The sequence below is a fragment of the Osmia bicornis genome, chromosome 1 (genome assembly GCF_907164935.1).
Source record: "Osmia bicornis bicornis chromosome 1, iOsmBic2.1, whole genome shotgun sequence".
In the NCBI taxonomy this organism is placed as follows: domain Eukaryota; kingdom Metazoa; phylum Arthropoda; class Insecta; order Hymenoptera; family Megachilidae; genus Osmia; species Osmia bicornis.
Window position 1 is genome coordinate 11,148,662 of NC_060216.1, and position 24,280 is coordinate 11,172,941.

General features: G+C 39.6%; 1 protein-coding gene across 7 annotated transcripts in view; it reads left to right on the forward strand.

The window, feature by feature from the left end:
- The window catches only part of LOC114871951 (RNA-binding protein Musashi homolog Rbp6), a 616,561-nt gene that overhangs the window by 430,771 nt on the left and 161,510 nt on the right, over window positions 1–24,280 (forward strand). For all 7 annotated transcript variants that reach the window (XM_029178578.2, XM_029178581.2, XM_029178585.2 and 4 more), the window contains one exon: window positions 14,174–14,266. In XM_029178578.2, the coding sequence (XP_029034411.1) occupies window positions 14,174–14,266 (93 nt within the window). The remainder of the gene's footprint in view (window positions 1–14,173; window positions 14,267–24,280) is intronic.

The following is a 24,280-nucleotide window of genomic DNA, read 5'->3' on the forward strand; positions in this document are numbered from 1 at the left end:
GAACTACCCCTCTTCTGAAGATCCCTGCAACACGTCACACCCTCTGGTGCCGTTGATAAACGAGCGAGATGCAAAAGTAGGTGACTCGGACCGACTGCTTCCATCCCTTCGACCGAGTGTGCATACGTGTGTGTGCTCGTTTCTCGTCCCTTCGTCGCGCAACAAATAGGGAGAGCCTCCGAGTTTCCTCGCGTTTTCAAGCCTCTACTATTCGATATTTGTCACGTCTTTTCTTCCTTGGTAGATTGACACTTTTTGCGAACGGTCTTTCTGTTTGGAAACGCGAAATGTAATTCCGCGAGGCGTCGCGTGTGTTTGCTGAACACGCTGCAAACGTCGACGAAAGTTGTTTCCAAGGTGCGAGATTGCAGCCCGATCGAAGCTTTTCTTGCTTCGGGAACAGTGAATTTGTTTCTTCCGAACACCAGATGCGAGCGAATAATTAACCGTGAACGAGTGAATATAAAATTTTGGAAAGTAAAAAGGAACTTTGGTATGAGTGATTATGTGCATACACATTGAAGTGCGTGACAATTTAGTATTATTATGCGGAGGCTCTTAAATTACTATTAGGATGATAATTAAATTTGAAAATTACAGTTTTTACTTCTTTTCTTCAAAGGCTTTTAAATTAATATTAGGATGATAACTGAATTTGGGAATTACAGTTTCTCTTCTTTTTTTTTTGGAGAAAGAATTTTTGGTAGATTGTTATTTTTATCCAAAAGTCCAGCACATCGGTTGATACTCGGCTCAAAATGAACGCGCTGATCCATCAATATTTCTGTTCCTTCCTAAGCAAATATTCTCCTTCTCCATAATTCAATGATCAGATATTTGACAGACAGAAAAATCCGTCAGTCCTTAAACATACAAACGCAACGACGCCACAATACTACCGCACAATTACCGTGTTAATCTACCAATCAATTATAAATATGGCTTACCGCATTCCCGATTTCACAGAACATTACTATTCATACCGAACCGTGCCGCGTCACCGCACGAACACCCCTAATTTCCCGTAAAATACAGAAACGTCGACGTCCGCTTGTTGGATTATTAATCAAACGATTACCTATTGCATTATTCAAGCGGCCTGCTTCGAGGGTAATCGATACCGTGGTCGCAAACAATTTTCCAAGACGACGTTCAATCCGCCATCTTAATATTCGAACTGGTTATCCGAATGATTAAAAAAAGAACAGCAACGGATCGCTAAACGCAAATTTGGAAAGGATCGTTTTCGTTGTTAATTAACAGGACGATATGGCGAGAGACGCGCGACAATTATGAGCAACGTTTTTTTTTTTTCTTTTTCGGCTACAATTGCGGCGATCGGAGAACGATAACGGGAAGAGTAACGAGAATATAGAAGAAACGTGATCGCGGGGCTATTTTATCGTATCGCAAAAGGGGAAACATTTTCCCAATATTCGATACTCGTACTTTTTCCAAAGCTCGTGTACCATCACTTATCCTGCGAGCTTCCTCCTTTTTCTTCCACCGCGATGCACGCAATTCCAACGTCAGAAAACTCGTGTGCAACGCGTAATCAACAGTATCGACGTTATTAATTAACTCGTTCGTCGAATTTCCTCCACTTTCCTCGATGTAAACCCTGATCGTTGAAGAAATGAATGGTTCGATCGTAGGATCGCTTGCAGACTTATTGTTTCTATTAATTTCCTTTATGATCTTAGAAATTAAAAATCAAACTAAGAAAACACTTGTTTATATAAATCTTTTCCATAAAAATTATGTTAGTTTAGATTTTCACACTGGAAAACGCACTTAATTTAAAATCATACCATTCGGAACATACGAGTTATGTTAATTTGCAACATAATTATGTGCCATGTTTTATCAGTCTCGAGTACCTGTTGGAATATCTTTCAGAATGATACATGACATCCATTGCGCGCAACCGTAAACAGGCACGGAAAAGGACGCGTATTTAATCGCGATTTAACGGTCAAACCTCTGGTTACCTCTGTTAACGCAGATCTTTGCTGTAGCATACGCACGGTAACGAGGGATTAATTAACGACTCGTGTACCGTACGGGAGTCCAATGTCGGTGAACGTGTCTGTGTTCATTCAGGTAAAAATCTGAGTGCTCTGTTGACTGTGTAAGTACCCATCTTGTTTACATAATCTTCCTAAAAAAATGGCATAAAAATTGCGTTATCTTTGATTTTTAAAAGTATAAAATTCTTCATTAACCCTCCAATGATGGATGACTATAATAACATTTACAGACAATTTAAATTTAATTTTACATTCTTTCATTTGTATTTTTCAAACTTTCAGAATTTGAGTACCTAATTTTAGTGGAAGTATTTGAAAAATTTAGGTCGCAATTGATCTACTGTTTACGCTTCGACAGTTAACGGGTCTGTTTTTTAGCACGCATGTGACAGATACGATTTGTTAGTTTCGCGTGCATAATTACAAAGCGAGCACGTGCAACGGAAACATTTGCTTTCGATCTTTGTTTCTATTAAATGGCTGAATATGATTAACGCAACGATCGGTGACATGACGCATTGTGCTGTGATTTATATCCGCAACACACACCCCTGCGGATCGTACGTTATCATTGGTTGCCAGTTCTCTGTGTTTGGCCGACCGATCGATGGAAAATGTGTGGAAATGCATATTGCATCAAACCCCCTCCAAGCCTGCCTCATTTAAGGTAGACACGTACCATTCCGATGTGACGTGTTAATACGCGATAACATCGCGGCATCACAATGTGTCGGTGATGGCGTTCCTCTGCTAACATATTAGACGGCTGTTTTTTCATAGCAAACCTTGGTGATTGCATAACGTTACTTTTATAAAAATAGAAGTAGAAAATATTTATTTAATTGATTATTGTAAATAGTAATAGGAAAGTTTTGAATTTAGAGAAAATTATGAGATGAACCATTTTAATATTCAAACTGCATATTTATTTATTTTTTATTAAAATAGAAATTGTTCCGACTACATTTGATGTTTCATTCGTTCAGGTATCAGTTTCATTTTAATCTTCCAATATTGAAATAGAATTTCTCTTATATGTAGAAATCGATATGTTTTACTACCGGAAATTTAATTTTCATTGCGTTAGTAGCTTCGGCAAAGAGTTTTATAGAATTTCAATTGTTTCAACCGTTTCAAAATATCAAATTCGATATCAGCAGTTTCAAAGGTATCAAATTTTCGGTATCCACAGATAGTTTTCCTGAAAAAAAGATTACATCGCAACATATTATGCATTTTCCTTTTGATTAAAAATTTCAATTTCAGTTACAATTTCTTCAAATGTAAGGAAATATATGAGTCACGAATAAAATCAAAATAGGTCGAAATTACAAATAGTAGTCACCATCATTTTCAGCCGTTTCTATGTACAGAGCATCTAATTGCAGCAGTGCTATTTCGAATTGATGTCGTTTGAATTGCTGGTTTACGTTTTAATTGAAACGGTGCAAACTGGTCTTAACGGTGTTTCTGTTGTACGCGATTGAATGGGACATCACAATGGTATCCTTACGTTCAATTCACCCGGTTTCGTGACACGGCAAGCGGTTCTTGAATGTACCCCCTTCTAGCCACCATGATCGGGTTTACGTTGTTATTGAATTTCTATGTGCTCCACAGATGTGGACACACGATTAGAGATCTCCCTTTACGTCTTTTTAATAACGTCCTCACCGGATGCATTAGAATTATAATAAAAAAAAAAGGTGTGGACAGAATGACCCTCTTCATTGAATCGTGAATCAAACAGGGGGATACTACATCGTTCCAAGTATAATTCTAAAATTGTACCCTTTAGACATGCACAATTTTTATTCCGTCAAAGTGTTATTTAAATATAAATCTTAAATAAAAAATATTAAAACTAGACTTGATTTCAAATAATAATTTTTGTCCGATTATTTCTAATATGAGATAATCTAATTTCAGTTCACTCCTAAATTCTTGAATATTCTCGTTGGAGATATTTTCCATCCAATTTATATTAAGTGTAACCGTATCGTAATTTCGTGCAGGGTTTCAAATGCTCGTCGTCCTCTAAACGTAAAACTGTTCTCGCAAATTCGTAAATTCCGCTTACCGAAGATGATCACGTATGCGCGACGCTGAAAGGAATCGGTTTTCGTAAGTGGCATCGCAAACTGGTGATTCGTAGTTGGGTGAAATTTCAGGGAAGCCTGTCGTGCAGAATCTTACGACCGTTCCAGGAGACAACTTCTTTGAGGACGCGTAGTAGTTGAAGGTATTTCGTGAAATAGCCTAGCTCCTTCGTAGAGGGGAGGCTAAGATTTTAGGGCGGAGTTTTACGAGTCGCCGAAATCTCAGGCATGCTGCACGATAAAAACCGCCCCGCAGGAGCTCCACTTACCCTCTTTTATTACCTAATACTCGTGAGACTCGGTCACCGGGATATCTCGATTCTATTTTCTTCGTCTGCCGATTTCTCGCGCCCACCCTGAGCGATTCAATCAACGCTCGCGGCAGGATCGATCGAGCGTACATCCCCGCGTAAGTTCCGGCGACAACGAGCCGTAAAGTGGTCGACGAGAATTTTCTGAACGTGCACTCGATTTCGACATTTCGGTTTCGTAATTCGATCTTCGATCAATCCTCAAGATCGCTCTTCTTACGAACGACTTCATAGAATCGTAAGCGTTCCATTTCGTCCCTTTACATTTCTCGTTGGCTGATTTGTTGCCCTTTTTATTCGAACTGGTAGATATTTTTAATATAAATCACCAATAAATGGTATAATTAGATCATTCATGAATAATTGAAGTAATTACAAAAAAGAGTATAAATGGCATGACCGAAACTTTTCATTGATGTAGAGTTCAATGATTGTTGTGACTATTCATAAATATTCTGGAATCATTAAAATTTCACTGTAAATTAAAGCTCTAATTAAAACTCTAAATGCTGAAAAAGGAATAAATTGCTCAATTGAAAATCCGTCGAGCTGCAAATGGTCATTGTTACGAGCATCTATAAATAATTTGAAATAATTAAAATTTAACTGGAAAGAATTGAGTAAATGGAGTAATTGAGTCTCTTGACACAGGAAATCGTTCAATTGAAAATTTATCACTGTTGAGACCATCAATGGATAGTTTAAAATAACTAAATTTGGCAGTAATTGAACTTCTAATATTGAAACAAAGTAAATTGTTCGATTAAAATGCATTGGAATGCAAATAGCCGTCATTGTTACTAGTAATTAAAATTTCAAGACAGAAGCTGCATTGTTACGTAGAATGCTTCTCTCTTGACATTTCTTTTGAAATAGAGTCAAAGAATGGTTCCGTTTCTTTTACGAACGCATTGAACCTACGAAACTGGTTCTACAAAGCTGACCAAAGCGATATCTATCATATTGAACGTAGAACGTCTAAGAGTTCTTTGTTATCAAAGAAAGATTCCCTGGTTTCAAGGATTCTATAGCACAAGTAAAGATCAATACCAAAGCAATCCTTTCTTACAAACTGTACCACAAACATTGTTGTAAGCAATGTAAACTTTTTATTAAATCGTCACAAGGAAATCATAAAATAAAAATGATAACTACCCTGTACCTTATTTTCATATAGGTAATTTATCAGGTACCAATTATAATACAATCTGAAAATTAGATTAGTAATTTTGCCTTATACGATAAATTAAGCTCTGAAATACAATTCAATTAATAATTATTTATCAAGTACATTAAGGAACATCAAATTACCGAAGTCAGATTACACAAAATGTGCAACCACGTTGAATCTCTCGTCGATTAATTACAATTTTACATCGTATGATAAATTAAACTTTCAAATATAATTCGATCAATCCTCATGTATCTATCAAATACAAAAAGGGAGGTTAAATTCCATTGAATGTGCAGTTGTTAAAGTATTAAACGCCTGTCTGATTTCAACAAATAATCCATTTTTACCAATTCTTTTTTGAATAAACTTGAAAAAGTAATACCTAGGATTTGCGTATTTGATATAGTTGACAGAGTATCGCTGCAGCTATGCTAGAAAGAAAAAATAAACGTGCAACTTTCGCGTAGAGCTGGATTTAAAAGAGCGTTGAACATTTCGGGCGCATGAATAAAAGGCGAATCCTGATAATGTGCATCAAAGACGAACAGAGTAAAAATAGAAAAGCATGCTTAAGCCACGCGTGCACTTGTCGGGCGTCGATGCTTTCATCTTCACGTTCAAAGAGTGACTCGTAAACGTTTGATGCCACAGGATCAATAAATGTATCGCGCGTCTGCCGAAAGCCGACACATCAGCATCGAATTTTCCCCGAAAGAGCGGAATTTCTACGCGCCGAGATTTTTTCCCTTTCCTTTTGTCATGTTAGGTTACAGAAGGGTGCACGAAATTCGTCTGAAAACAATTCTACCAGCTTCAAAAATTAAAAATGCATACATTTTCATTTTGATTTAAAAACAATCACAATCGCAATCAACGTTGTTCTTCGCGATAAAAGAATAATACTGATTAATGCAACATTTCTTTTGAAAACAAGTAGTTAATATCAATGATTTTTCCGGCTTTATAATAATTGTTAATTAACATGACCTATAAAACTTTACATTGCTAATTTTCACCCAGAATCCTGGAATCTTATATTAAATTGACAAAATTCGAAAATTAATCCCTCAGTTTTCTATAGTTTGATAAAAGATCATAGTTAGTTAAACTTTTAACCACAATTCAGTGTAATCACAAACGTGAAACGAAGACGAATCGCGTTGGAGAAAGATAAAGAGCTTTAAGGCTTTAGTTCGATTTAATTGAGTTCGTTTAAAGAAGCCTATCTAAATAACGCAATTTTCTTCGGGAGCTGTAACACGGGACGCGTAAAGATAATTCGGAAATAATCGGGACGGAGTTTAAACGTTGGGAGTTCTCGAGAACGAGAGTTCGGTAAATTCTCTGGTAATCCCCTAAAGTCGCAAGTCCAACAGTTTAAGTCGTTGGAGTAGCTAGGAAGGAGGTAAATCGCAACCGCTTTGGCGAATGTAATGGCTTGGATTTAGGACGATAGCGAAAGGTGTATCGAACTTTTGGTTATTAAATTGAACGGCACGCTTCATGAACCCGCTGCAACGGGAATCTCTAGCATGGGAATAATTTTGATCCCGTCAAAGTATCCTTTGATGCGACCGGATTATAATTATTTGACGGCACGTGCACGTAAATCGGTTGAAATGCCTATTCAATTAGTAAATAGCCTTTCGCCTGTAGATATTCGAACAACAATCAAAAACACATCATTTCACACTTTTGATTTTACGTAACACGTTCCTCCTGCACAGTAATTTACCAACTAATTAGATCAGTGAATTTGATCAAACTTGAGCGAAATTTATTATTTATCCATTGAGTATGAAATTTTTCGAGTGCAAAATGAGAAATTCATTATTAAAAAAAGACTTTCTATTCTTTTGAAATTAAAGGATTAAAAACCGTATGGTACCTTTTGTGCAACTCGAACAGAAGTTTGGTTAAATTTTCTCGCGAAGAATGCCAACTTCGATCTAGTTAGACCTTGAACCCAGCACCATTGAAAATACTTATTCTTCGTCCCGCGACCCGTCTTTTCTTTCGGCCCATTCACGTCCTGCCGCGCGAGCAGATGTACGATGATTACAATTCAAAGGGAGTACAATACGAGGGATGAGTTCTCCATTCAGACCGGTGGAGCTTCATTGTTTTGGTCCGAGAACGAGGCGACTAACGAGGAAAAGAGATCACTGACCGTTTAATATAAGGCAACGATAACTATTGCATCAACGTTATTGATAGGAAGTATTTTGCTGAACCTAGATATTCGTTTCCGCGTAATCGAAGGATCTACTTTACGGTCGTCCGTTTGCAATCAGTCCTTGTCTTGGTTAACAATAGAATAGAATCCTGCTGACAAAATGTTGAAACTCTTTCGGATACTCGAAGAGAAATAATTCTTCCTTGACACGGATGAAAGAAATTTACTATCTTGCAATTTCAGAAATAACCAAGCAACAGGGAAGTTTTCTGAAATTGAAAATATATAATGTTGAGACGTATGAAAAATTATTGCGAACATCAGTTTCTTTCTATGAATTAATTAACTACTTCTGATCAAACTTAAATGGGAAATGATATTGACAATGAGAATTGCGTACCTATCAATGAAAACGTGGATTATTCGTATAAATAAAAACGAACGCTTATCCATCAGCGGACTACCGATACCTATGCAAATATATACTTGCGCAGAATATTTTCTCTCTTAAAGTGCTAAACATATTTTCACTCTGCATATTTCCATCTCATATATTCGAAATATTCTATATCATTTTATTTCGTGTGCCGTATGATTCGCATACGTTTTGCATATTCCGATACTCGATACGAACGCACACCCGCACTGATCGCATCGCTACTGTTCGCCATTAAAAATAAAAAAAATAAAAGCGCAGCATCGCTACGCAAAATTCATTTCGCTATCATTCCGCGTGAAAACCCTCTGAAAAGGATCGTCGCCTATTTTCGACGAATACCGTAATATCGAATGCCTTCCATACGAGTCGATGGATTCCTTTTGACCATAAAAAGAGAGCGTGGAAACGATTTGAATTCCCTGATCCTAGGTACGAATTCGTTATACCTCGTATTAGTTTGATCGGGGTTGAAATATTGCGAAAAAAGGTTTTCGCCCGGGTATGCCGGCCGATGCGAAGCATGCACGCGGCGCGTATAATCTACAAGAGGGTGCTGGTACAACGGCGAATTTGTAGGATCGCAGTATAACGCGACCATGTAAAGCCGGACCGAGTAAGGTAGGACAGGACTGGACAGTGCGATAGCAATGCCTCGAGCCACGGACGAATGTTGAGCGCCTTACCGTCTGCTCGCTGATAACCCCTCCCTCCCATGTTATAACCTCTTTTCAGTATTTATGGCCGGTAACTTAAATTCCGAAACGTCGGACACGCGAGAAATTAGCACGCGCCCTCGCTGTACCTGCATCCGACAAGATAGACCCGACCAACAAAGGGAGGGTTTGATGTTTCTTGTGTTGGATTCGTGCACACTGAGATGTTGTTACATCCTTTCAGTGATATATGGATTATTGGTCAGGGTTTTGGTTCATTTTGTACTCACTAGGTTGAAAATAGAGACCGAGGAATCGTGCGAGATGTTGGGGGTGGAAAGTCATCTTGAAAGAAAATTCAATAAATCTGAATATTTTTCTTCGAGAATATTATAAAAAGAAGATACAATTGAAAACAGTTAATTTGCAATTTATTATGAATTTAATCGTACCCTTCAAAATTAAATTCTTAATTACCATCGTTAATTAATTTTCTTTTTTCTCGATGATTTTCCGTCATAAAACTTAGAAAGACAGCTTAGGATGTTAAAATCGCATGGCTTGAGACCATTTTGTTTTGTCGCAGAGGACGAAGGGACGCGCAAAGCAAGGGTGGGGTCGTTCTCGAAGGATACGTCAAGATCGGGAAAAAATGGGCCGCGGAAGCAAGAAAAAGAAACGTAGGGGCTTCACGTATAACCAACACGAAGCATGTAACCCTTGGGATGATAACCGATTCGCCTTGCTCGTTCCCGCCCTTTCGCCCTACTTTCCTACCATGACCTCTTCTCGGAAAACCACTGTCTTTCTCCCAACCCTTCATTCCCTCTAACGCTTTTTGAACAGTCACGGAGTATCAATCTTGGAAGGTTGCTTCTTTTGTGCTTTCTCCTCGAGAAAATAGCACTTGTTTGTTTTCTAATCCTGACGTTGTCTATACACTTTTGCAATTGTTAATTTTTTACCGAGGTAAAATTAAATTTTTCTTTCACTGCGCTCGAAATTTCAACCCTTTTTTTACTTTATTTCTATCCACTTTACCAGATACTAATTATAATTTAAAAACGAGTTATTTGCGATGTACGTAAATTAAAACTCTGAATTACAATTCTATTAACAATCTTTTGGTAAATATGAAAATATTTGATTTAATGAATTGCACGTTCTCGTAGGTATGGTAAATTTTAATATCCTTAGGGATATAACAAAATTTAATTTTCATTTGATAATTTGTGATAATGGATAGTTAAATGTGTAACGGAAAGCTTACGTTCAGAACCGTTTCTCTTTTTCCCATTAAAGAAGTCATATAATTGATTAAAAGGAACGAGAAAACGTAGGAAACACGATTCAAAGCGATTAAAAGGACACTGTGTTCAGAAAGCATATAAATGAGGAAATAAAATCGCTTTGGATATAATTTTACGTGGTTCTCGTTTAAGGTATCGCGTCGTTTATGCGCTCCTCTTCTCCCTGTTTTCCCCAACTGTTGTTTCCTTTTTGTTGCCGTTGTTTGCGGAGATACAGGGACAAAAATTGCGAAACATTTTCTGAACGATACGGGTACCGAAAGTTTTCGCGATACACCGGACACGTATACACTACCGTGCTCTCGTAGTCTCATCAGTGCGGCGTATAGCGGCCGATTAAACTTTCACAATAATTGCGAACGAGCAAAGCGTTCTCCTTGCCATTCCACGCGACAATATCCGTGCTTTCCAGGCAGATTTAACGGTTTGGGCCCGCTAAAACTGGCACGCCCACTCGCCAACGTTTATTCCAATATTTATTCTACCCATTTCCCTTGCTCCGATACCTTGCTCGTTTTCCCCTTTCGCTTTCTTCCTTTTTCTACCAGCATTTGATTACAGAGGACTAATTGAGACGTATTTTCACTCTGTGATATATTTTATCATTGCCGATGGAAGACAAATTAAGCTGATTTTAGCTTTATTTAAAACGGTTCATTGTTGCACTAGAAACAGGCGTATCTGTTCAGATACAGGCAAAATAAAGGTTTACCGATTTTCCGATATTTGCCGAAAGAAATTTTACACAGTAGGGGAAGGAAATCGAGATAGAAGCGCATACCCGATGTTCGTCCTCTGGTTCCTCGATTCGCGAGGGAAACCAGGAGGAAGGAGGGAAAAAGGACCCGGGGCGATGAAACTATAAAGCCACTCCTGGTAAGTTGTAAAATTGTAATAGTCTTCCGGTATTTACATAATGCCACGGCATAATAAGTGGAACTCTGAATTTCCATTACCATTCCACGGCTATCCGCTCTTATCTCCGCTAACGACTCTTCCTTGTTCACCCCTATCCCTCACGACTTATATATTTTTCCACCCTATTTTTCTTTTTCTGGAGAATCCAAAATCTCCTCGATTCTCTTCTTTCGTACTCGAACCGGTCCACGCGATTGTCCTCTTTCGAACTTGAAATTCCTGCGAGTTCAGCGAGAAACGGGATCCTTAAATATCGCGAAACTTTGTCGAAGCAATTACAAGCTGGACCCCTGTTCTCTGTCTCGTTGGTCCTGTCCGACCTGTCTCTGCAACATCCGGACAAAAGAGTTCTCGCCGGTGAAAGAAGAAATTGACTGGTGTCTCGGGGCATCGCGGCGCAAACGTTGCTCCGAAGCGTCTCGTTTGCACGACAATGCGCTCATTACGAAACGAGAGCGAGCGTAGCGAAGCGTAATAAAATTTCAGCAGCTCAGCCGGCTCTTAGGCCGAGACCCGTCCGGTAGCAACAGCGGCGGGGATAGCAGTATAGCAATAGTAGAGGATATCAGGAAACTTCAATTCCCTCTTTCGGCACTTCCGGCCGAGCTGAAGCAAGTGAGCTGCCGCTTGTGCAACTTCATTCGAATAAGTGGTTCCCCTTTGCCTCGTGTATCCTCCTGCCCCTTCTTTCGCTCTTGTTATTTATCCACGTCTATCTCTCGGTACGTTTGCTTCGCCCTCCTTTCCCCTGTCTTCCAAACGACCCGACCAACCCCTCCCACGCCGGGAACCATCTCGATCCTCTTCGAGCCTGTCGTTTCTCTCGCTCCATCCCTCGTCTGTCACTCAGCAGTTCTTCCGCCAACAGCTTTTTCGCCGACGGAATCGGGCCGAGTCATTTATTTAATTTTCGAGATACAGCCTCGTTTTATTTTCATCCCCGGGACTTTATACACTCCGCTGATTAGCCAGCCCCACGGACCGAGCTCGCGAGTTATCCTCTCCGTCTCCCATGAGGATCAGAGGGGCACGGAGATGAGCGTGAACCAGAGGCCGGGATTAGAAAGAGATGAGTGGGTTGAGTTTCAGGACCAGGAGGTGGAAGGACTTGCGCCAAGGGGTTTGCGTTACTCACCGGATATAGAGAGGTCTAAGCCCAGCCATCACTGAAATTACCAGAGTTTACCTCTTCCACCGTTTCCGCTCTATTCACTTCCCCTTCTATCATGTATCCTCTTGCACCCACTACCCTTTCCTATCCTTCCCTATGTTTCTGTCCCTTTTTCCCTGCAGTCGGCTCTTGCGAACAGCTTCTCTTCCGCGAAATCTTCCGAGCTTTATTACATCGCAATCGTGTTATTAAGATGTTCGAAAGATTTTGTTAAACGATGCATCGAATGCAAACATTGAAAATGATCGAAGAAGGTTTTACGTTCCTTCCATTTTAGAAAAATCCATCAACCAGCATTTTGAGAAGTTGAAAACGTATCATACGTGGAAGTTGTGGAAACCTCATTTTGAGCGTTCCTGTTAGCTATACCCCCGATATCTTTTCTGTCCTCATTCGTGGAAAACTTTTCAATATGGAAGCCCTAGCACGCCCCTCTGTATTCTTACATCGGTTCAGTTTTCCTCGAGTCCCGATGAAAATACCAGCCGAGCGAAGCAAGATCGCGCAAGCTTGCTTTACAGGGTTTTACTTAAAATAAATTACGTTCCTCGATATTGTGTGATTGTGAAACTTGTTAGAGGAGTTTGAACAACTTTCGCATACACACTGGCGCCTCTTCTTTTAAATTAACTTTACATTATAAAAATGTGATGTGCAAAGTGTAAAAATGGGCATATATACAAGGTGTATCAATTATTTTATCAAGATCTACTTATTGCAACAAGGTTTCCTTTAACTTTCATTATAGAAAATCATTGCACGGGAGGACGACGATCGGAATTGACATTACCGATCCGAACAAATATGAAAAATGTCGTCGATGAAAGGATCCTTTCCGTGGAAACGTCGCTGTGTGCCCGACGCAGGCCATTCATATTTTATCAACCTCCTTATCAATTTCTTAACCGCGACCGTACCATTTTTCAGCCGTCTCTCCCATATTCCCTCTGTGTGCCAGCGCGTTACACTTCTTTTCCTCCCCAAAACACGCTCTGAAAGGAGCATTATGCCCGGCGCATTTTTCTGCCCGCGAATCTACCGAGTAAACATATTTTCCGAACGTACACCAGTATGCTTCCAAGGTATCCGCAAAAACTTCAATTTATTAACCGTTACGGTTGCGTACAAAGCTCGATTCGCAACCGGAAACGTTCGACGAACTTGAAAAGAGCAAATTGTTACGTGTAAATGTGATTTTTCTGTAAAGTTACGGTTGCGAGAAGGAATGTTGCGCGTTCTTTGAAATTGTCACGGAACGTCCAAAAGTTTCAATCGTTTTAGGAGTCTATTGCCGAAGATCAAAGTGGAAAGTTTTTCACAGTGTTTCTTTCGTCGAGGAAAAATTGTTGGCTCTGGTTTTAAGGACATCGAGTAAGGGAGGGATATATCTTGAACGCAAGCTTATTTCTCAAGGATTATTAACAGAAATGAATAAAAACAATGATAACGCGAGGCGCGAAACAAATTCTCTCAAATTGTTTTCTAAACTGTTGGTGTTGTGTATGATCATTGCAAGTTAAATGTTTGCAAAGTTCAACGCGAACGCTGCTTTAATAAAAATTATTTTGCTGGTCGGTTAACAAAATTGATTGAAAATATGATAAACAGTTTCGCGTTGTATTTTCCCAAAGGAAATAAATATCGTTTCTCCTTCCTATTCGTTCCATTTTTCATGTCAAATATAAACGCGTCGATCAATAGCTGTTTGCGAAATTCGGACTTCTATATTTAAAGTGTTTGCAGTTCGATGCGCTAGAAACAATATAGTTGCATTGCGTTTGTCTGGGGAGTGAACAAAATTTTTGATAAATGTTCTTCGAATTATTTGTGTGTTTGTTATTTCTGGCACAAAAAATTGGATCTCTTACGATTTTAATTTTTTGTGTTTGCAGATGGTGACGAGGACAAAGAAGATATTCGTCGGTGGACTATCGGCACCGACGACGCTGGAGGACGTCAAAAACTACTTCGAACAATTCGGCCCGGTGAGTACTTACAATCAGCAATAATAATTGATATTAACACGTTGAACGCCACAGTGAAAATGGGTATTTATCATGGGACGTATCGAAGCTCTAATTATTAAGAATAGAAATAGTTCATTTTTAAATTTTAATTTTCTATCTTTCTATTTGCTATTTTACATTATTTGTACCATAGCAATATTATTTAAAATAATATTGTTCTATTGATTCCTTTTAATATTCAGGCATGTGTAGGGTCACCGGGTGACCCCCATTGCATTTAACGTGTTAAAATTTCCAATCTGAGGTTAATGCATTTTTTTATCTTCACTTTTAAACACCTTCTATTGCCAATTACAAATACTGATCTTTAAATAAATTTTCTAATTCTAAAAAACACTCCGTGTTAGCACGAAGAGAGAGTTTAGCGTACGGTTACAAGCGTTCGATACCGCGATCCTATATCACCGACAGTTTGTCGCGTGGAATCGCGTCGGAATCGCTTCGTCATTGCGGCCGAAATCATCCCGCGTGTGCTTTTCCTCGTCACGGATCGGGCGGACAGCGGTGGCGATCATTGTCGCGAGACCGTCGAATCATTATTTTCGGTGAACCTGGCACGGTCGATACAATTCAGCGTGTTCCGCTTATTTCCTGCGCGTGCGGCCCTATAATCCGGTCGGAACGCGAAATTTGACAGGTCCAATTCTAGCTCCCTGTCATCCCGCGCGATTCGCAACGCTTATTGTTTCAGGGATTTTAATACGTTCACTTCGCGGTCGCTTTTGCTCCGATAACGACACAAATATCCCGATCGTTCCGCTTACGTATTCAGCTTGGATATTACTGTTTGAATAGAATTCTTGATGAATGATGTGCACTCGATCGATTCGTATTCGGGTCGCTTTTCTAATCTGATCCCTTCTAACACAGCCATCATTTTCGGCGTATAATTTCAGGCAGGACTGTTAAACAATCAGCCTTCTATGTTGATTCTATGTCAATAAAATGGTTCGTTGTGTTTGTCGGGGTATTATTCGATTTCATTGTTTAAGTTGTAACTCTGAGTCAGAATGGAGTTTAATTATTGAAAATTATCTCTAATTAGAATATCACTTAATGTGTGTGTTTGCAGTTTTAATTATCTACATTGAAATATTACAATGGCCATACATTCGTATCTTTTGCTATCGAATATCTATAATTTATATATATGATAAAATCGAATTAATTATAAATATTTATCTATAATCTGTTAATGGATTTTACCTCCTACTTTCTACTTTTTAATGTCTCATGGTCTCTATTTTTTTATTTCATCTCTATCTATTAGTTTAGGTATAAATCTACAAATGATATACGCACAATCGAAATATGTATTCATCAAAGCTTTTCGTTTTACAACCAGACTGTTAGCTTGGTGTTCAAATTTGGATGTACTTTCCGAACTACTCGAGACGCCCTTCTCGACGGTTAAGTGATTAGGAATTGGTAGAAGGACCATCTGAGACACGGATTTCTGCTAATTAGCCTTTATCGACCTTTGGCAAGACCGCGCGAACCATTATGCGTTATTGTGCGAACTTCTCGAGCTTCTATCGCCTCGATAATAGCCGTCGCGATTCATCGGGTTCGGTGTATGAGACAGATAATGGTGCTTGAGCGTGATTTATGGGATGGCGGCAGTCGCCCGAAATCGTTTCACGTTCTGGCGATAACGTAAATAGAATTAACGATTCGGTAATTGATAATAATGTCCAGGATTTGCCTTTTTCCCTCTCTTCGCTCCTATCGGAGGGAATATGATTCACACGGCCGAGAAATATGTAACTGATACCGTGAATATTAGCCAGGGAAACATAATTACCTTTGTATTTCACTGTGGAGAATTATATTATAAATATTTTTACAAATTCGAGGTATATTTGAGTACACGCAAAACAATGTTTTAATGATTTCTCTAAATTATAGATTTTAATACATTTATTATAAAGGGAAATATCAAAGGTACATTGGTGATAAATTACGAAGAGATTCAATGATTGCCTGTGATTTATTCACAGCAATAACAAAATTTCAGGGGGTGGAGAAGTATAATAACGTATATGATTCCAGATATTTATCAGTAGTAATATGATCAGTCTAAATTTATTAAATAGTTAAATTTATGCTGAGTTTTCTGAGTTTTAAACAAAAGTAGATAATACAAAGGGTCGATTAATAATTTAAACCATATTTAAGAAAATTTAAAAGAAGGCAATTTTAGTAATTTTCTCGTCAAAATAGTATCAACAAATTTCTGAAGTAACGCTACTAAAAAACAAATGGATTAATATGAACCGTTCTAAAAACCAACAAGACTGAAGAAAGAAGGTTCACCACTTTTCTCGCTAATAAAGTAGAACTTTAGAACCTTATAAGAAATCGCGTTTCAAGGGTACTCTTCAGTTTACGATCTTCCCCCATTTTCACTCGTAAAACTCAGTAATGAAAGCCTTAAACTCGAATTCGCGATTCAAGCTTAGCTATGAAAAAAATGATTCGAAGATTATTTTACATTCTCCTACAAAATTGGGTTGAAAGACAACGCTAGGACACTTGAAACCTAAGTATCGATCCAGGGGCACCCTTTTCCCGTCACTGAGCACAATCGCGATGCGTAGGCTAGTTGGAAAACTCGGTGAAAACGCGACAAAGCTTCGTTTCTCGGTCGACGTTTCGCCGGGGTGCCGTTTGCGTGCGAGAAAGGCACCAGCAAAGCGGGAAAAATGGTGGAAAGCGATGGAAAAAGTGGTAGGGAAGATCTCGAGGCGGACGGTTGTCCGCGGCACGAGCCAGAAATGGATTTGAGATATCAGAGCGAGGCACTATCTCCGGCCTAGCCTCTTGACTCATCCCAACCTCTAGTTTCCAACTCTTTCCCTCTCTTGTCCGCCTTTTTCAACCTTCTCGTTCGTTCTGTACTGAAAGTCTCGTCCGTTTCCGAATGCAGAGTTTCCTGCTAGCTACGATTCCAGCTCTCCTCCCTTTTATGTCTGACCCACATACGGAGATACGATCGGGCACATACACATACACACGTGCACCAGTGTATCTTGCGTGATCATGGGGTTGCAAACGGACTACCTTCCACGTGTACAGAACCCTTAGGAAACGTTTCAGTGGTCCGCGATACTTGAAAGATTATTTATGTCCGTTTGTTCGTGAGAACGCGTTTAGTTCATTGTGTGTTTGCTTTGGGAAATGTTATCGTTCATTGCTGGTTGGAATTCAAAATTATTTTCTACATTTTTGCCTATAGAATTATATAAATAGTTATCTAATAATTATTAAATATTTTCTGATTTTCATTGAATTTCAATAATTTTTTGCTATAATAACAGAAATTTATTATTATTATTTTGTTAATAAATTTAAATTATTATTATTTGTACCGTGGAGTTTTCTCTGTTCAAAAGAAGTTTACACATTATTTTCAAAGTCGGTTCCAAAGACAAACACAACCGAGGAGCCGAACCTTATCAAAGATTTGCTCCATAAATCCATCCTGTTGATCGAGCCGAAGAACAAGCGCTTTTTCACGGATTAAATACCGCTTTATATCGAGCGTAATGCGCTTTTCGCAGTTTAAACGACAATTCATTCGACGGCAGTTCGCGAAAACAAACTGCACACGAGAATTTTATCGTAGTAGAATCAATACTCGACCATGTTCTTTCGGAATTCTTTTACAACTTCTCTCGGCCGCAATTACTGGTAATCGATAATGCTAATCGTTGACCTTTTGAATTATAAGTCCTCGTTTTACATTCGTAAAGCATGGAGTAATGAATCGAGAACTCGAATTGAAGGAAATTGACAGGAGAGGAGAAACTTTTCATTCGGGTCAAATTAAGAAACTTTTACATTTGTAATGATTGGGGATGTCATTCTTTTTCTACAAGGAATATTTTTCATGATATAGATAATTTCTAACCCCTTCTTATCGAGGTTATAAATCAAATTCCACTTATCAATTCGTTAAAATTGTAAATAAAATAATAAACCCAGGAAATTATTTTTAGTTGTTAAAAATACAACTTCCACCCTTTCCCTTTACAAAGGAAATATACGTTTCTATTGAATTGTCTCATAGCAAACTGGTTAACGATCATCTTAACATAAAGAAATGAAGAATTAACGTATCTCGGGATTGGTCGAGCAGTCCCTTCCTGTTTGTTTTTTCTTCCTTCTCGTTCGAACTATCGCCTCGAAGAGCTCGTTTAATTCCACGCCGCAAAGCGAACTTTGCTTCCGCGCGATCGTTTATCGATGGAGGCCCGGCTCCGGCCTGGAAGCCTTCGGGAAGTTTACCCTTCGCTTCCCTAAGCTCGCTGAAAGGCAATTACGTCATCGAGATTGGTCGATTGGAGGCACGAAGATTGCTTCGTTTTATCGGGGACTTCTCGCTGAGAAACTTTGACTTGCTTTGTAATGTATTGCGTTTACTTATCGTCCCCGGATCCCTTCATTTATTCGAAGCGCGTCAAGTTTATAATTACCGCGTTAAGGATGGTGAAGAATTCACTGGAGCTGCTGCTTTTCTGTGGCGGTAGATTGTAGATGCTTATGAAAGATGGATGAGTAGTGGTAGACTTTATTGGTCAGACACGAGACGAAAGTAAGAGAGCCGAGCTTTCTACTTGCCTCATCTTCCGTCACTCTTTTATCTGGTCATTCGAAAAGTCTTCGCCTACTTTGCTGAGACACTTTGTAACTCATTCTAAACGTGTTTATTGCTGTTTTTACTTGTTCGACTCACGATTCTTGTTATCTTGGATTTGCGGCACGTTTCGTGTCACGAGAAATTTAATAAATTCTAGTGATTGATTGCAGAAAATTGCGATAATCAATATAGGCAATTTACCAAGTGGAAAATTAATCTTTCTTTTTCATATGTTTAAAAATTTGGTTTGACATGTTTCCAATTAATATTTTTCGAGATTCTTATCGCACCTTATTCCATTTCTTCGGAATCTCTGCTTTTAACTCTGATATAGAAGTATATTGTTTGTTCTCAGCATAGATCTTTCGATCAAAGTTGACCCAGATATTTTCTATTAGAGTTTGGCCTGAAAAACAAGCTGGCTACTTCAAAACATTCAATTTATCATCTCCAAGTTATTTCGCAATTGTATAACACTGTTGTCTAATATTCTTTTGTTTCTATTCATTTGATTTTTCCACACTATTAAAATTTAACACAATTATTAGTTTCGCGAATCTACAAGAATGTCATAATTATAGCCGCAAGGCTAACAAATTAATGTTTGCCCTAATTAACTAGATGGAACAGCAAGGGCAATAGGGAAGCGATTAAAAATTGAAGCAGCGAGTTTCAAAGCTAGAACAAACGCTTACGCACGTAGATGATAATGCAAACATAATGTGGACGGCATACATGTCGCACGGTCATTTATATGAATGGCTAATAATTGTTCGGCGGTCCTCTCTCACCTGTAGAACACCGTAAACCCGCAGGCTTCGGCGGGATTTCTCGAATGCGTCCCGCGCCTGCGTGGATGAATAAATAAATTTAATGGCGCTTGTCACGTAGCAAAACGGGATAAATTCCAGGCGTCTGACAGCCATTTAAAACAATGCCGTCGCGAATACACGCCATTTGTAACCCGGTGCTTTTGTTTCACGTTGCTATTCATTCCGGCACCCCTTCGCCCGCCGCCACCCTCCATTCTATATCCGCCGACACCACCATCCAACGACCAACACCGAGCAAACCAAACCAGCGACCGTTTCTGTCGGCGTTGATAGCGAACGCTCGCTCCGTCCGATTCCTGATTCATTTTTTATCGCGATAAAAACGCAATTAAGGCCCTGCTTCGATAAGGCGCGAATCACGGACCATTGTGCGCCCGTCCTACGACGACCTTACCAACCGTTCCGTGGAAACAATTGGGGCGTTATTCGCAAAAAATTGTCACTTCCATTTTTTCCCCCCCTTACCGGGTTGAGAGCCGATGTAACGAGAAAATATGTCGGTTGCCAATGGTTTGTAATATATCCGCCGTTATCGTCGGTTGGCCAAGGTTTAATTGCCTCACGGGACCAGCCTTCCATCGATTTTACCATTAACATTTTTGGACGCCACCTGAACCGTTGGCAATCCTCTTAGCCAACGCCCTGAATTACCTTATCGTTTGGAAAAGGCGAAACAATTTGTTCCTGCTCGTAAACGAATTTAATCGTTGATTCAAAAAACCAGTAGAGATTTTAAGCTCTGTACCTGTGTAAAACGATTACCTTATCTTACCATTATTTATCACCGTTTCGCCTACGTCTCGGAAGTTTCGACTAATTTCTTCGGTTTTTTTCGAAATCTCTCGAGCCAGGGTAGAGGAGAAGGGAGATCCGCGTCTGTACGGCGAGACGAGAGCATTCCTTCTTCAGGGATGAAGGAAACCGGCCGAGCGTAGGCGCAGGGGCGCGTGGAATGAAATTTATGAAGGTCCTTTATTCCAGCACTTAGGGGGTCGACTTAAGTTTGAGCAATTTATTAATTTCCTCGTGTTTCGGTACGGCCTCGGCGACGTGGCATGTCTCATCCCCTCCTCGAGAGAGAGAGATCACCCTCTCATACCACCCTTGACGAGCGGCTTTCTTCTCCTTAGCTGGTTAAACCCGTTTTTCTTTGCTGACAGAATCTCGTATCGGCCTTGAATTTCTTGCGGCTTCTGAAAGCTGACTTCGTGTAGTTTAATCGACGGCAAATATATTCCCCGTAGTGATAGGGACGTTCACTTTGGAAGCTTGTTATTCGTTATTAATTTATTTACTAAACTTCGACACGATATTATGTGTTTCAACGTTCTTTTCGGTAAATTCGATATTCAAGCCATCGCGTCGGTGCTCTTTACAGGGGAAAATGTTTCACGCGAATTCTGTAATTGCGCGAGGGAAAAATGACCGACATTCCGTCGAGTCAGCGACGATTACTACGGAAATTTCAGCGGAAGAATAATTTAATAAAAATTAACAAAGGCGCGAACGCATTCGATAACGATTAAAATTCTATTGTCAAAGAGCCTTTTCATTAAAAATGCTCGCCGAAACTGTGAGAACGGCAAGAAATTTCCGGCTGAAAAATTAAAAACATTATCCTAATTGTGCTTCAGAGCGTCGCAATTAAAATGTTGCGTTCAAAATTAAAATGTGTCACATTCTGAAGCGTCGCTCTTTTTTCCCCCGCTATTCATATATTCTCTAATTAGTTCGTACAATCGAACGCCCTGTTCTATTAATTCCCCTCGTTGGGGGAGGGGGTAGCCTTGTGGCTCTTCGAGCGAATTATTTCATAAATCGCGTAATTTGAAGTCCAAGCAAATTTGTTTTTTCCACGGCGAGCAATTAATTTTTTCAGCTTATATTCGTTTCTTAAAGTATTTATTTTACAGGGAATTGCTTGCGCCATGTATTTCACTTATTCCTTGCGTTACCTTTGTGCGACTATTTTTTCTTAGTACCATTTTCACTCTTCGATGTGCAGTAAACAAGGGATGCAAAATCCACGTTTAGTATTCATCGACTTTCGTTTCGTTTTTCGATATGAAACTACACAAATCTTAATTCTCGTAATCCTAAAGACCGATAATGGGGGATGGATAACAAAAGTAGCAAAAGGGTTAAATTCTGTATAATCTCCGTGAAAAGATCACAAACGCGAATGGAATAGAATCGGATCCAAAATCATTGATATCGTCCACGCCGCATCTGACGTCTCAGGGATGTGCCCTCGCGTCGCGACGCCGTTCGACGCCGTAGAAAGCTCGCAGCACAACTCGTTCAGAATAAAACCCGTGTTCCCACGGCAAGGGCGGCGGGAAGAAAGGGAACAACTCCACGAGGGCGGACGCGGAGAAAAAGGATGAGAGATGTCGCGGCAGTACTCGCAGTTCGCAACTCGTACACGCTCGGTTGTCGCAGCTTTTGTCTGGCGATGCAAGCATCATTAGCGTCGGCCGTAATGAGCACACTAATCACCAACAGACTGCGTTGCACCGTGGCTCGAGCACCGTGGAAGCCGAAGGAAGAGAAAAAAAAAAAAGCATCGTGCCTTGCCGGAGAAGCGACGGTGGCGACAAGAGGGAAAAAGCTGAGAGGGCAAGTGGCAGAAGTGCGGGCGAGTACGCGTGCTGAAAATTCAGGGGAAGAGTGGTTTCGCGGATGAAAGGAGGACCAAGGACGTGAGAGGTTGAAACGTATAAGCAACTGTCGATTTTTTTATTGTTACATTCCAGCTATGTTTCAAACATTCCAACTGCAGATACAGATTTTATATTTTTTTTTACAACTTCATTCTATTCTTTTTTCAATGATTTGATACCTCTGTGGTAATTATCAGAATAATGAATTAAGTGTCAATTGACAAATTCGATTATAGTTAAATTTGAAATTATCAACGCGTTGAAGCAAGTATACAATAACCGTGCAAATCTAGTATCGAGAATAACAAGAGATTTCGTCGAAAATCAGAGAATATGTCAATTTGCAGATAGAATTTGGACGATCCGAAACTTGACGAGGATGAAATATAGTCAGTGGATATCTCGTTTGTTAATATCACGTTCAAAGAGCAACGTAGCGTGAGCACCTCTCTAATTCGCTGTACTTTATTGCGTAAAATGTAGTAGCGTTGGCGTGTACGTGGAGAATAACAGGCTGGATAGCTGGGCGCACGTGTTTCGCGCGAATGAAATTTCGAAAACGATTTCTCGCGGTCTTGCCATGTTGGCCCGCCGTCAATACGTGGAACAGGGCTGCTTGATTACGGTAGTTATCGTGATACAGATTTACGTATTTGTCATGTCCGTTGCGGGAAATCCGTTGCATTAGTCATGTTGGCTAGCAGATTCATTACTACAATAATTACATAAATTTACGTTGCGTTACCGCTAATTCGTAATCACGTATTACCATAATTATCTGTTACGCCGATTCATAATTGCACGGCGTTGACGGCAACATTGCCAGGAACACGTTTCACCCTTTAACCGGTATGAATTTCGTTAATTTTCATGAATAACAGTAAAAGATTTCTTTCTATTTCATCTTCGTCTCTTGAGCAACGTAAAATTTAGAAAATGAAAATAATATGGTTCCGTTCAAGAAAAGCACACTAAAATTTGAGGATGTAAGAAATAAGATAATAAAATACAATCGTTTTCGCTTGCTCAGAATGCACCTTTCAAAAGTAAATCTCTTCTACAATCAATTCTCGATTTGTATAGAAATAAAAATATTCAATTGCTTTTTATGATAAATTGCTGACAAGCTTGAAAAGCTCGTTGGAGCATCAAAAGGCAACGATGAAAGGAGATTGGAAACAGTCGAAGAGATTCATTTAAAATCGATTCGAGTACAATGGTGAAGTCGGTAGAAGGTCGAGTAAAGCGTAAACGATGGTCATTTGCATTCTCACTCGTTTGCTCGCTCGTTTTAGGGCGTGCAAACCATTTCGCGCGGAACTCGCGCCGTTTAAAAGGCAGCTCCCGCCTGGTCGTCCCTTATCCCCTCGTTAATTTTGCATCGCGGAATCGTCGTCCCGTCGACGCTGCATATTCGAGAACGCCCGTAAATATTGTTACCTGCTTGCATTCCCGGCATTTTGCGCGCGATAAGTTATTACGCGGGACCTTTAGTCTGACAAGCAGGGAGTTTGCAATAGCGAGGAACGTTTTGCTAGTTACGTTATAATTATCCCGGACAATCTCCTTAGGTCTTTGAATGTTGCGCTCTGCAAGTCGTTGAGTCGCGATATTAGATTGTTCTTGGTGAAACGATGTGTTTTCGAGTTACACGATGCTCCTTTAAGGAGTTTCTCCGTTTTACTGCGAAATTCCTACCGTCTTGAATCGTTCATTATTTAGATCTATGATATTTCGGTTGCTAATAATTATTAAGGGCAAAAATAACTAGATTTCCATTCTAAGATTTCAATTTTTATTACTATCGTAATAGTAATATTATTCAAGTTTTTCC